Here is a 14,752-nt window from a genome sequence, read left to right on the forward strand (position 1 = left end):
CGGTAATATCAAGTATCACTGTGTGTAAAGAGAAGAATAAACATGTTTGACAAACCAAGACCCCTGTTAATGAACTGATTGATTCATTCATTGATTGATTAATCATGGTTTAGTGTCCTATGACAGATATTCCATGCAATTCAGGACACGAATGATTGACTAATCGAAATGACCTTTGATTTGTGTTAGTCTGCCTCCTTGAGTTTGGTAGTTACTGTGTAGCTTACAGAAGCAACAACCAAATTTGATAATTATTTTCTTTTTTTTTCGATAATGAATGATTCATTTAAAGTTTGTAGCAATCAACAATGTAAAAAATACTCTCATGACAATTGAAAGTGATTTGAAATTTTTTTTCGTGATAAAGTGAGCAAAATGCATAATTATGTGCTATTATACACGAAAACTGGCGTACATGTATAACGCATCACAACTTTGTATATGTACATCTTATCTATATAATATATTGTTTGAGATAAAGTTGTAACTAGAGGCTCCATAGAGCATGATCTGTTCACCTGATACAAAATGGTACCTTTTTTCATGGGCAATAGATTGTCATACGATTTGAAATGTTAGAGACTACAGTCGATGTATTATTTCTGTTTAGATTTATAAGTTATAAGATAAATACCCTAAATATACAATTACAATCCACACACAAATTGTCATTTCCAACATTATAAACAGCTCAGCAGGTTTTTTTTTTACTTTTACTCTACCGGTGCACCTAATCCATACTCCCAAATTTCAGTGGAGTCCAGGTTGCTAATTTACTTTTGTTGCTTTGTATGTATTATTGTGGTTATTTCATATTCGTTGTTGTCTGTTTGCCATATCTGGTCTTTTTCCGGGATTACCACTAGATTTGTTCCTTGATTACTCTCAATGCAAATAATTTCCTTAAGGAGTCGTGAGATGGTAAAAGGATTGTATCATTTAAATATTGTCTAAGTTAAGGTATATTGATGGTAATGATTGTAGTACGGCTACAGCTGTAATGCTATTTATCATATGTACTAGAGAAGTAAACGTTATATAGTTTACCTTCACATATCAGAAAAATTTTATTATATTAAACACTGTTTTGTCGAGAATTTATCGATATGTGAAATCGGACTTTTCAACACAAACGCAAATAAAAGTTAGTAGAACTTTTATATCAGGTTTGTAAGTGGATGGTCGGATTTTACACATGCATAAATTCCGGGAAAACAGGGTTTAATGTCTTATAATTCCATTCCTAACTTGTAGGCTCTCATTCAGCAAAATTGACATTGCAAATGACGCCAATTTTAATATTCAGTTTTTTTTTTACGGTCTACTGATTCCGTTTTCTTTTTAAAAATAATTTTGAGTATACAATGACGAAAATAAATGGATAAAGCAGACCGTACCGTTTTAAGCCCCTACCTTGTAATAAGCCGATTGTGTGGGTTTGTTATCAAATGTTTCTATTGTATGATCTGAACGAATGGAAATCTGAAAAAAAAATGGTAAGAAAATTAAACTCTAAATGTTAATGCACTTCATACGTGTACTAAGTTTGACTCTCCTACTTAGAAGGATCAATTTGAAACTATCAAATTAACCTTAGAATAACCTTAAAACATCAATGAAATACATAACAATATTTTGTTCACATTAATAATCGTCTAATAATTAAATAATATATCAGACAAATGTTTAAACGTTTAAAACAATTATTAGGAGTAGCAATAAATGTATGGTACTTGTTGGATTTACAAATACTAAAATAAAAATAGGTTCCATTATAATCTATACAATTATTATATTTTATTTACCCGAGACATTGACCACAGCGAACGTTCATTCATTGATAAATCTGCTCGTTTTATTCTCCATAGATATTCCGACGCTCTTGCTTTTATTCTCCTGTATTAATACAAACTAGTAAGTAAATACGGAGGCATTTTGGTTAACTCAACTAAATTAGCAAACCTGTTATAACACCTTATCTTACTTGTTACACTGACTTAGCTGAATTGTTATATCAACTTAATTGTTATTATTAATATATTAGACATCTTGATAACTTAGTTTACTTGCTGTGTTAATTATTCAGCTCAACTTGGATATCAACTGTTTGGTTTAAAATAAGTCAAGAGTTCTTCTAAAGAAAGTGAAAGTGTTTCGTAGATGTATTTCAGCAATAGAACTGTCATAGCGAGTATCAATCGAATTTTGTCGGCCCATCCCGGGCTCGTTGATTCCAGGCATTGCCGGGATTGCCCGATGTAGCGAGCATTAGTTGTATCACCAACTGATTGGTTCTTGACTGGATCTGTAGTGGATATTTTACAATAATTTTATTTTAGAAGTAACATGGTTTCTGATTGGATACATTATTTCGCCCACCATCTCAAAGACCAATTTTGGAATGAATGTGACGCCATGAAACTTTTTTAATACGTTACTCGTTGAACATTGATACTTAAATTAAAGTCTAAGCAATGATTGTTATATTTTTCGGTCTATTTGAAAAAAAAACAACGTCCCTGGTGCACACTTGACAGTAACCTGTTATGCTAATCACGTAAAGACCTACCTTGCGACAAATCTCTGTATGATTACACTTATACATATAACTAGCAAGATCGCAGTGATAAAACAACCAGTAATTATCTGTATTATAGCCTCTTGAGATAGGCCTGAAATATTTGGACCAAATGTCATTAGAAGAACACTATGAAATAATTATAAAACGACTTACAATATTACGTACAAACTAGACAGATTAACACGTGTACCGTGACCGTAAATAAACTGCATTGGCTTACATGCACATGGATAACAATGCGATTGTATCTCATTAAATAAGTACTGTAATCTGTGGGAATCTGGATTGTAAGAAAAATAATTAATCATGCTCAGAAGAAATACACGAACTAAAAAATATTCGGCATATATATATATCTATTAAGTACCATTCTACCAGGAATAAGGCAATCGGTGGCACATCATAATTCTCAATTTGGTATTGCCTCAGATATTTTCAATATATCTAGAAAACAACTGAAAGAGTAATCAAGGGAACCAAGGTTATAGCGGCAATCAAAAGAATGTATTCCAGGGACAAAGACCAGACATGGAAAACAGACATACACAACAAAGAACATAAAGTAACTAAAATCATTCATACAAAATAACAAAAGTAAATGAGCAATTCGGACTCCACTAAAAACTAGGAGCATGGACCAGGTGCACCGGTAGGGTAAGCGTCCTCTGAAAAGCTATCTAAATTCATCGTGAAACACATTTGACGACGTAGATATGTTTTGATAGCTTATGTAACAAAAATGTGCGGGATAATTTTCCCGCCATTTTTCCATGGTGCATTTCAACCAAATTTGACCTATCAATATTTTAAAAAGACAAACTTTACAAAAACTTTGATGGCTATTTCTGGAGGTTATTGAGTATTAATACTTGGATAATGCAGTAACGTTTCTATGTTTTTTTTTCACTCATGTGCCACACCTTATACACATTTTGCCTGATTCTTAGATGGAGAAGTATTGAAAGGACGAACGGACACTTTATTCGTCTTAAAAGTGTCAAAAATGCGGAAAAGCGAGTTTTAATTTACAACAGAATGAAAGGGAAATTAAAGTATCTTCTATAAATCATGAAATTGCAATGTCTTCCATTTAATTTAAACCTTGAATTACTGACATCTTTCCTGCATTTCAGGTAATATTTTGAAAAATAATTCATGGATAGACTTGTGTGTGTTTTTTTTCACCCAGACTCACCCACTGCCTGTTCTTGCAAAAAAAAATAATAACATTGAAATATATATATAAAGTTAAAGTTTTGAAAGTGTGATCAATGGACCTAAGATTCTAGCGGAACTCAAAAGGATGTAATCCAGGCACAAAGGCTAGGCATGGAAAACAGACAAACACAACAAAAAACATAAACCAACCAAAAATAATACATGCAAAATAGCAAAAAAGGTAAATGAGAAACTCGGACTCCACTAAAAACTTGAAGCATGGTCCAGGTGCACCGGTAGGGTATATATATATATATATATATATATATATATATGCAAGTTCACTGATAATTCTGACCTATTATTAATGAAATTAATAACCAACATCATATGTCTCGACCATATAAAGGAAAATACATATGTACATAAATACCAGTATATTCATTCAATGCAAGACAATTAGTAGTAATTCTTCGAAATGATAAGCTGCCTAAAACGCATGCATAAATGACTCTTCTTACATGATTGATAACGGTATACTATGTCATGACGTTAGAGTCTGTACATTGATCCTCTAACTGATCGATGAAATCGATTGGTTATATTTTTTGTTAATGGCTTATTTTTATATTCTTTTTGTTTTTGTTTTTTGTTTTTGTTTGTGTTTGTTTTTGTGTTTTTTGTGTGTTTGTTTTTAATTGGTGTTTGTGATCACCGAAACTTCTTTTGTACGACAACCTATTCAAATGCATAAATTTAATGACTCAGAATAGTACAGTAAACTAGTTCTTAATATATATACCATTTCCTAGATCTTTTTGTGCTTTTTTGCATTGTTGTTTTTTTGTTTTTGTTTTTGTTTTTGTTTGTTTTGTAAATATTATTGTTATATCCTAATACATATTTTTGTCTTCTATTTTTGTTTTGTAAATAAATTAAATACGTGGGATCTATATTAGAAATAAAGCAAATGTATTGGAAATATAGTCTGTGTAACTTTGTTTTTCATCATAAAACTGAGTAATAATCATCAGGCCGGTTAACTTGTTCATTTATTTTTTCTCATTAAATATCTATAATTTCTTCGTTTATTGCAATTTATCTTCATAAAACTCTTGTATATTAGTGCAAAAACGTCAAAAGTTAATTAATTTCTAAAAGATGTGTAATGTAACAAATTACAAATAATTTAATCAAACCTTGCAACGCAAAAAAAGTTGCATTCGTAGGAAGTATGGTCATTAGGACAGACGGGTAGTAGGGTAACAGTATAGTATGGTAATACATACATGTAAATATTCATTAAATAGCAGTCTTTGTATGAATCATGCAAATTCTGTAATATGTGATACACCCCAAAGAAGGCTTTACATTTTTATTTTTTTGGAATTAGGTTGGTTTGTGGGACTATATGATGAAATATATAACTGTCCATTCTAATCTGTTTTCAGGAGATAATTCATACTGGAAATTCATTAGTTTTATTGTGTTTTATTGCCATTTACAGAGTTGTCTCCCTTACTGTTCAATTCTAAAGTACATTCCTTGTAACTTAAATCTCCTATGTACAGGGATTATATGAAAAGCAACATGTTAATTTCTGTTTATTATAACATTTTAAATAAAATATCAGTAAAAAAGATATTAAGTCTTTCCAACAATACATCACATTTGCATGATTTTAAGCTTGAGTACTGGTTAAAAGGTGAGCTTATAAAATCGATGTCAGTATGGAGCCTTCAACGTTATGTTTTTTTTTTTTTTTTTTTTTGTATTCGTTTGTTTGTTTTTTTTTATTCTGTACATGCAGCGTTATAGATAGTTAACCGATCTTCTTCTTAATTACATGCCTCCTCCACAATGTTCCCCGTAAAATCCACACTTAGGATAATCAACTGGTGGACCATTTCCAACCCATGATATCATATCTGTTGGACTCATTTCATAGACTCCGACCTCACTGAAATAGTAACCTACAACCTACAAAAGACAAATTTAAATATTTACGATAACAGCTATTTAGTATTAACATGAAAGCCTTAGAGGAATGATGCTAAGTTTTCTTTGATATTATATCTAACATGGACAAATGTCTTTTTCCTTTATAATTTCTTCTAATCTTACGAGTAAAACTTGGTATAAGAATTGATTTTTCCGTTTTTGATCATTACTCGGAGTATGAAAGCGTTGGTCGTACCATTTTATCAATAAAACATGCTAGCGTGGTATATCCATACTGTGCGACCGGTCAGCTCTTTTGTACACCAATAAAACACCAGGAACTAAAGATTCACTGTATTTGTTTCCTAGTTATTCAATCTGTATCAAAGAGTTCGTGATGGTTTATAACGTACGTTTAAGAACAACTCAGAGTGAATAATAAACATTGTTATGGTGATTGTGGCTTTGGCCTATATAAATAGCTAGGAATGAGGCTAATTATCCAATGTGATAAGCATATTCAAGTTTCTGCACGGTTAATGTAAATATAAAAAAAATAAGTGTGGTTAAATGGCTTGCTTGAATGTAATGTAAAAAAGCTAAAACTGCAATCATCAACCAACCTAATTATTATAACTCTCAAGAGATGAAATGTAGATGATGTTAAATTCACCTTAAATTCAAAAGAATCGCTTTCCGTTATTTGTTCAAATTTATACCCTTGCTGTCTGTCGCCGTTGCTGTTTAGAGTAACATTACCCGTAACAACTGAAAACAAATATACCTAATTAGACAAAATTTTTAGAAGCATTTTCATAGATAACAGGAAGAAGGTGATACATGCATGTCAAAAACCCACCGAATTATCTTTTATTTCTTATTCAGGAACAGTTAATGAGGTAGACCTAGGGTAAAGGACATAATTCATGAAATCAGTGAAATGTTTGTATCATATTCAATTTCACCAAAGCCTCTCAAGCTTTCGTTTGAAGCAGAATAAAATGAATCCAAGTTAATGAGATGCTTAAATAAGATTGAGGTAAAATGCTGAATACAAACGTTCCAATATTTTTAAGTGTTGTGTCCCGTACCCTAGGTCTACCTCCTTAAATACCCCACAACCAGCTTTAGTTATCATTCGCTTGTTGCACTTTGAGATCAAATTATAAATAATTTATATTAAATTGGCAGTTAACAAGTTATCGATCTTGACTTGGTTTAATTAAGTATGGACGTATGAACGATTTTCACTAAATCTATATTCATCATGACTACAGTAACCTTGCAGAGTTGTCAGGACTTTTTAGACTCGCCTGCCTCCGCGAGGTTCATATGGCTGAATTCTAATTGTATGTAGAACATTAACGATTGAAAACAATGTTAAAAATAATTCAGCAAAGAACTTGAACGAATCGTAAATTTCTCCGAATATACTTAGTATAAGTGATACTACAAATGTATTTTCGTCATTTAAATTTTAAAAAGTACATATTTTAACTTTAAGGAACCATTATTTAAAAAAAATGAATATTTAAGTACACATTATTAATCATTCCCATGTTAAAGTTAATTATTACATATGAACTTGGCTTGGTAAAAAGACAGAATAAGCTTTCGGAGCTTCTTCAGATACAGGTGTACGCATATTAACATACTAATCAACAGACAATATAATGCCGTTAATATAATGACCTTATTGACGATGAATGTTGTTAAAAGCAACTTCAGAAGAGGTGGGCCATACCTAGTACAAATCGGAAATTGATTTCCTTCTTTTGGCAAAAAGAAAATGCTCTGCATCAGAATTGTTTTCAAATTGTATACAAATATGTTGATAATTGGGATATTTTATACAAGTGTAATACAAGTAACTTTTACTATATTGTTAAGAGTAAACTAGGATAAAGACCAAACTGACATACCATATTTTGGTTTGTAATACGCATTTATGTATTGCACGCAGTTCAATTTTGAAGGTCAAAACGTGAGACAATTGTCTTAGACTTGGATTCCAGAAAAAAATTTGTAAGACAAAATATCTATATTTTGGACTTGATCTGTCAAATTATTTACCTTGTTGCGGTATTTCCTACAGAAATGTGAAGGAAACAAACTTTTATTCAGATTAAAACACCATGTACATATCAGTAGCTACATAAATTTGAAAAATTTAATTTCAAAGCCTTATAAAATAGACACGTGGTTTGTATGAAATGGCTTATAAAACAACACCAAAAGTCGGGCAAATTGGATATTTTGGGTTTTGGTTTCAACTCAAATTCCGCAATTTTTCATTTTAAAGCATACTTTCAAGGAAGAACTTTTCGAGAAACAATCAACATAAGTTTCAAAATAATCATTTTCAAATGCAAAAAGCAGAAAAGGACTTTGTTACTTTTTTTTAGTTGTTTCATTTTATTCTCTAATCATGTTTTATAACAAAGAGATATTGAATAATCTTTGTCTGTAACATGTTATTAAGACATTTGTACATGATTTGAAGAAAATATCATTGACAATTCAATACTTATAGATGTATTTGATGATAGGATAAACATTCTTTCAGTAACATTTTCTTCAGTTCTGTTTGTTTACATCACAATGTATTTTCTCTTACCAAAATCTTTCATTTCGTGGCCAGTTCTTATAAATTGATGCATAATACGTATGATCAGAAAATGATTTCTATGTAAAAAATGTGCGCATAATACACACTAAAAAGATAAAATAACCATATAAACGTACAAAAAAACAAAAGCAAACGCGCTACATAGACTCTACCCAAAACTAGGACATGGACCAGGTTCACTGGATGAGCATCCTCTGTTTTTTTTTTTTTTTTTTTTTTTCTTTTTTCTAAAACACTTGCTGAGTGTTAATTTTTTATTTAATGATTCCTTACCTGTATACTTGTTATTCCACAGCCGTTTTGCTACCGCTTCCCCATCATTGGTGTCACTGCCATTAGCAAGCGTCAGGTTTATTGACAAAGCATATCCGTACATTGCTTCATAGAGGTTCGCTGCGGGATATGGTACCTTAGATATATTTTCTCAGATTATAATATACATTTGTTGCAATTGCCGTTTGATTTACGAATTTTATGATTAAGATGAAACTAACTGAATATCATGTAATGCGGAGTAAAAATGAAAAAAAAGAACAGTAAATTATCCATCAAGGAGTAGCACACAATATGCTAAATAGTAAGAACTTGAAATATCCTGTAATAGATTTACAGTAACACTGAAATAAAAAAAATGAAAAATGTGAAAGTGATTTTCATTCACCCGTTTCAATTTTTATAAATGGTGTTTCGTCCCCCTTTTTTGTTTCCTATCTTTTCGTTTTCTTTCGTTTCTTCTTGTTCATTGTTTTGTTTTCTGTTCAGTTTGAAGGATTTACACAAACATTGAATATGCATATGTAATGTACAAACAATGATTCGTTGATGTGATTCATAACAAATGTATATTGATCTGTTTCCAAAATTGTAGACACACCTCTTCATCGACAGCATATTTGTATCCAAATAGTTGAAGGGATCGTTCTTTTACTTTGTCAATAAAGTGTTGGTACTCAATGGTCCTTGGTGTAAAGTATGATACAAAAATAACACTTCTGTATGCTTCTTTTGCTATATCATCATATTCATCATTCTGTAATTAAAGTGTCTTGACAACAGTTTCAAGAATAATCAAGGAACCAGAGTTCGAGCAAGGAAGTCAAAATAATATATTCCAAGGATAAAGACTAGACAGGTAAAATCAACGCATGTAACAAAGAACATGAAATAAACAAAATAGCATGCACAAAGAAACACCAGTAGATGCCCGGGTTCTACTAAAACCAAGGAGCACGGTCGAGGCGTCCTCTATATTTTCGTGTGTTTTATTTATATGCTTTAAATTTCTTTTAATTTTTTTTATAATAGTATTACATCTTAAAAAGATATGCAATCGCTTATACAAAATCAATTTACAAAATCAATTTGGAAAAAAATGTATTTACAACTGGACAATAGGCACAATGTGAATAGATTAATTTTTCCACTTAATAAAAATCAATCTAAAAGAGAACAATAAGTGGGACTAGAAGTTTAAATTTGGTATTTTGCCTGCTGTTTGCTGTATATGATTAAATATTGTTCATTCAAATACCAAGCGCTTTCCCATTTTCTTCATCTATTCAGTTTAAGTATATATCACACCTGCTTCCAAGATATATCTCCAAATATATTAGGTTGTGAATAATAGTATATACAAATAAACTGATAGCTTCCTGATGTTATTCCCATTTGATGCGCCAACAGCATGATTGAACGAAGTACTTCACCCCTCACGGCCAGCACTATAACTGAAAAATATCAATTGGATAGACATTGCAAATTTTAGTACGAGGTACAATTTTTTCAAGGAGTAACTTTTCATCAGCAACATATTCATATTCAATATTTTATTAAAGTCTCACCACGTGTACAACATAAGACATATCAATACTATAACAAATCATAGTATATCCAATAATTAAAGATTATCATATATTAAAAGTACATGTGCCGTTCTATAAAGAATTATGAAAGACTATACAACATAAATAGTTGAATAAGACATAATATAAACGCATTTGTAAAAGGTAACTAAGCTTAAAAGATAAAATGAGAACCAAGTTTTCGGTTATATGAATTCATTAATGGAATTCTTGATATATTCACGAAACAGAATAACGTTATTAAGATATTCAGAGAGGATGGTATAATTCTATACAACCCTAATCCTTAAGATATATCTGAATTGTTTCAAATTGCAAACAATGCACATGAACTATAAAAGTTTTCTGTCTCTGACAAATCTATTGATTTCCTTGACATCACTATCTTTGATGGGAACACATTTTACTTCTCTAGTATATGGATACCAAATCATTAATAAAAAGAACTGAAGCATATCAATATTTGCATAGATCCAGTAACCATCCCACTAGCGTTTTTAAAGGGTTTATAAAAGGGGAAAGTTTGAGTCACTTCACAGTTAACAGTGATCACTTTATTCTTGAATCCATGCTTAAGCTATTTGAGACAATACTGATTGACAGAGGGTATTCCACTAAGGAAATACAAAAATCGATTAATGATTCAACAAAACGTCTAGAAAAGAACCGATCAAAAAAATGACACAAAAGATCCAAAGGAACTGAAATTCTTTAACCATAGTTACATCATTAAGATCATCTGTTAAAGAATTATCCTTTGTACTGAAGAAACACTGGTCAGCCATAATGAATGACCCAGACGCCAATCAATTACTAACAAGACCACCCATCATGGCCTTTAGACACGGTAGAAGCATATCGAATATCGTTACCCCATTAATTGTTAAACCTATCTCATATTATTGTAATAGTTGAATCATGAAGGTTCTGCTGCTTTCTATAAACAGCATTAACATTCCAATATAGATTTTAATAATCTTGAAACAAATAATAATAAATTTCATATACTATATTTTTATACAATAAAAATATACTTTGGCTTCTATAAGCAGATAGCATAGGAATCACATGTATATACTGTACTTGATGCACATACAATCTATTGATGATAACAAACATTATATTCTAAATAAATTTGGCAGGACAGCTGATCATTGGAGACCACTGACCCAATATTCATGCAATGTACATGTTTAAGAATAATTTTTAAATACCTGCCATTAGAAAGGTCAAGTATTAAATATGAATTAACTGAAAAGCTTCTATAGTATTCTTGTTTAATTATTTACTGCCACTACGAATTACAACAAGGACACTAGTGATTCCTATTATATGATTTAACAATTGTGGCGCGGGGCCTGTATCTTTATACAAAATGGGAAGCCATAACAAGCACCGGTAAGTTCAGAGAGGGATATCAAATTTTAAGTGTCAATGAAGAGTTAATATTTGTACTATTGATGATTGTTTTTTTTCTGTTCACCGACCATCTATTTTTTTTAAGAAATGTAAACTTGAACTGCAACTCATGTAGGTAGACTCACATATCACAATATCTGTAAACGTTTAGAAAAATAATGCGGAAAACTGAAATTGCGGTAAATTTTTCAAAGTTCAAGGGCCAGAACTCGGACAAAAATGTTCTGTCATGTATTTAAACTATATACTTGTAAAATAAACCTTTTATAAGAAAGGTATCATTCTAATTTTACTAACTTTGGCCCGTGGTTATTCTGTGCTTTCTAGTTGTATTGCAATATACCAGAAACAGTTAACCTTTGAAGCAAGAAGTAGATTTAAGGAGACAAACCTAGGGTAAGGGACATAACTCTTGAAAACAGTGATATGATTGTATCATATTCCATTTCACCAGAGTCTTTCAAGCTTTCCTTTGATACAGAATAAAATCAGTCCAATTACTTTGATGCTGATGTAAAATGTTGAATACAAACATTCCAATGATTTGTAATAGTTGTGTATTTTACCTTAGGTCTACCTCCTTAACCCAACATTACCATCTGATATGCCTGTACCTAGTCAGGATCTTTCCAGATGGTTCCAACTTCTTTGTCTTTGAGTTGATATTGCCAATTGTTACATTGAGTGTCCTTTCTTTTGACTTTTGTTCCGAGTTTTTTTGCCTATCAGTTCGGCAATTTGTTATAAACCTTAGTTGACAATACTTACTTCTGGACACATCGGCGACTTTTTTCAATACGTCTGATAGCGGGGTATCGCTTTCATTTATATATGTCTGTACAGAGGCAACTGTCATATTTTTCTTCTTTCCAATAAAATCCAAAGCTCCGGAAGTCAACATCCATATTCCATCAACGTGATATTGTGATAAAATGCTGAATCGTTTCCAATCGTGGGTCTCCATCAACACACTGACAGCTAAACCGACTTTATCAAAAGTGCCTAGAAATCGGGTAAGAGTCTGAAATATTGGAAGAATTGTTTTTATTAAGTTTAGAACAATATTAAAGGTGATGGATCTGGACGACTACTTTATTTATTGACAGAAAGCGCAAAGACAGCTTTTGAAATTGGTCATACCCTGTAAATTATCTGCTTCTATTAAAATGGCAAAAAGTATTAGAAGCGTTACGAGTAAGATGTACGAGTACGTGACAGGATGGAGTAGATTCTAAAGAATATAAACAACAAACCTTACTTTACAACATTACTGTAATGAATATACCACAGGCCAGAAATGATTAAAACGAAATCAGGATGTATGATTCTAACAAATGACCATCCTCACTCGCAGTAGGCGAGTTTGCTACCATAAGAATACGAGGTATTCCATGTAATTAGAAAAAACAGGGGTTGTTTAAACTAGGATGTAATACATAAACTATTTTTTTACTATTTCATACTGTTACATGTATCATTATAGCACTATATTAAGTAAGTTAATGTGCAAATTAGCGATTTTATGTCTTTAATAAGGAAGTCATTATATGTTAAAACTATACTAAATTTTTCTGATAAATATAAACTATGATGAGTAAAGCGGAAAGCAATTTTAATTATAAACAAAGATTATTAGACGCTCTGTAAGTTTATGAGTGGACAAACGAAAGATAATTTGACAGATCAAATAAAGAGTTAATTATACGTTTCATTCTTTGACACCAGATATTAATGTCGTATCAACTATGCTTTTTAGCACAACAAAATGTGGTTGTACATGCTAAAAGTTTACGATTACACAGTTCCAGCCGACCAAGCCAAAAAAAATAATGTGAAATGATAAAGAAACTGGTCATTTCGATTATTTATAGACAAAACACTAGGTAGTTGCAAGCTGCTATTTATAGATAAATTTAATAACGATAGTAAATGCATGAAGGTTATATTATGATTGGGGGACATATTGTTTTTTTTTCTGACCGTTCGTCCACCCGCACGCATATATTCCCGTCACAAAGTTTGTCATCGCTAGTCCTCTATTAGAGTGCATTCGAGCAGAAACCAAAAGAAAATAATCCAGACCAGACAGGAAAACAGACACTCACAACAAAGGTCATGAAATAACCAGTATAACATGTACGAAGAAACAAAAGCAGATTAGTAACTCGGACTCCACTAAACACTAGCAGCATGAACCAGGTGCACCGGTAGGATAAGAGTCCGCTGAACTTTTCAAACATTCGACGAATTGATTATAAAATGTCAAGTGTGCATATTTCTTTAGAAATAACTATTGCGCAGATTAAATACTCTTTTAACTTAGAACTCTCCCAAAATATACCACTTTTAAAAGCTGTTTGTTAGCGCAACTCGTCTTGCACTACTCAACCTTTTGATCATTAACCTAGGTAACAAGGACAGGAATACCACAAATTTTGTGGAAGTTTTCTCCTTTACAGTTTGGAAATTTGAAATATATATATGAGACAGGAACACACATTTTTAAGTTCAAATCAAACTAAAACTTCAGTTTATTATTCTCACTTTGAATATATTCTTGTTCAACATTTCAGTATCCTGACAAACTCCAGAGAAGCAAGGGATATTGTGATATGCTGCGAGTCGACATACATGGCGGCAAACTCCAGAACATTGTGGTCCAATAATCACGTTGTACTTGGAAGACACGAGGAGGTCACTAACCTGACCTACAAATTTAAAAAAGAGATACATAAAGTATAGTATGCAAACACCTCCTCATTTTACTTTTAATGAAAATAAAATAATATAAATCAGATACGTTACAACGTCGCTTTCGACCAATCAGGTTTTATAGAAATCAAAACTGCGAATTATTCATATCACGAAATCGTATTCTCTAACAGTCCAAGTAGAGATAAAACTAGCAAATCACAGAGAAACCATTTTATCATCATGGAGATGATCATTTGTTTACATTACAGTCGACTCTCGTTGTCTCGAACTCGGATGACTCGAAATTTCGGTTAAGTCGAAATTTTGTCGAAGTCCGGAAAAAAATGCCTATTTGTCTATGTTATTCTACTTCTTTTTAGTCGAAACTGGATGAGTCGAAATTTCGGTTTTCTCGAAGTAAAAATTAAGTCCCTTCAATGAATTTCCTTGTAAAAGTCAATGGTTATC

General features: G+C 31.6%; 1 protein-coding gene across 1 annotated transcript in view; it reads right to left on the reverse strand.

Annotated features, from left to right (window-relative positions):
* LOC148606639 (atrial natriuretic peptide receptor 1-like) overlaps positions 1-14,752 on the reverse strand; it is a 51,128-nt gene that overhangs the window by 14,847 nt on the left and 21,529 nt on the right. Inside the window, exons 3-12 of the mRNA XM_088546139.1 lie at positions 14,135-14,298; positions 12,359-12,611; positions 9,891-10,036; positions 9,184-9,339; positions 8,583-8,718; positions 6,354-6,448; positions 5,590-5,719; positions 2,570-2,672; positions 1,806-1,896; positions 1,414-1,482 (exon numbers count right to left, since the gene is read on the reverse strand). Of these exons, the coding sequence (XP_088402265.1) occupies positions 1,414-1,482; positions 1,806-1,896; positions 2,570-2,672; positions 5,590-5,719; positions 6,354-6,448; positions 8,583-8,718; positions 9,184-9,339; positions 9,891-10,036; positions 12,359-12,611; positions 14,135-14,298 (1,343 nt within the window). The remainder of the gene's footprint in view (positions 1-1,413; positions 1,483-1,805; positions 1,897-2,569; positions 2,673-5,589; positions 5,720-6,353; positions 6,449-8,582; positions 8,719-9,183; positions 9,340-9,890; positions 10,037-12,358; positions 12,612-14,134; positions 14,299-14,752) is intronic.

The sequence above is a fragment of the Perna viridis genome, chromosome 9, assembly GCF_037379345.1.
Source record: "Perna viridis isolate PV_CMFRI_1.1 ecotype Kerala chromosome 9, ASM3737934v1, whole genome shotgun sequence".
In the NCBI taxonomy this organism is placed as follows: Eukaryota; Metazoa; Mollusca; class Bivalvia; order Mytilida; family Mytilidae; genus Perna; species Perna viridis.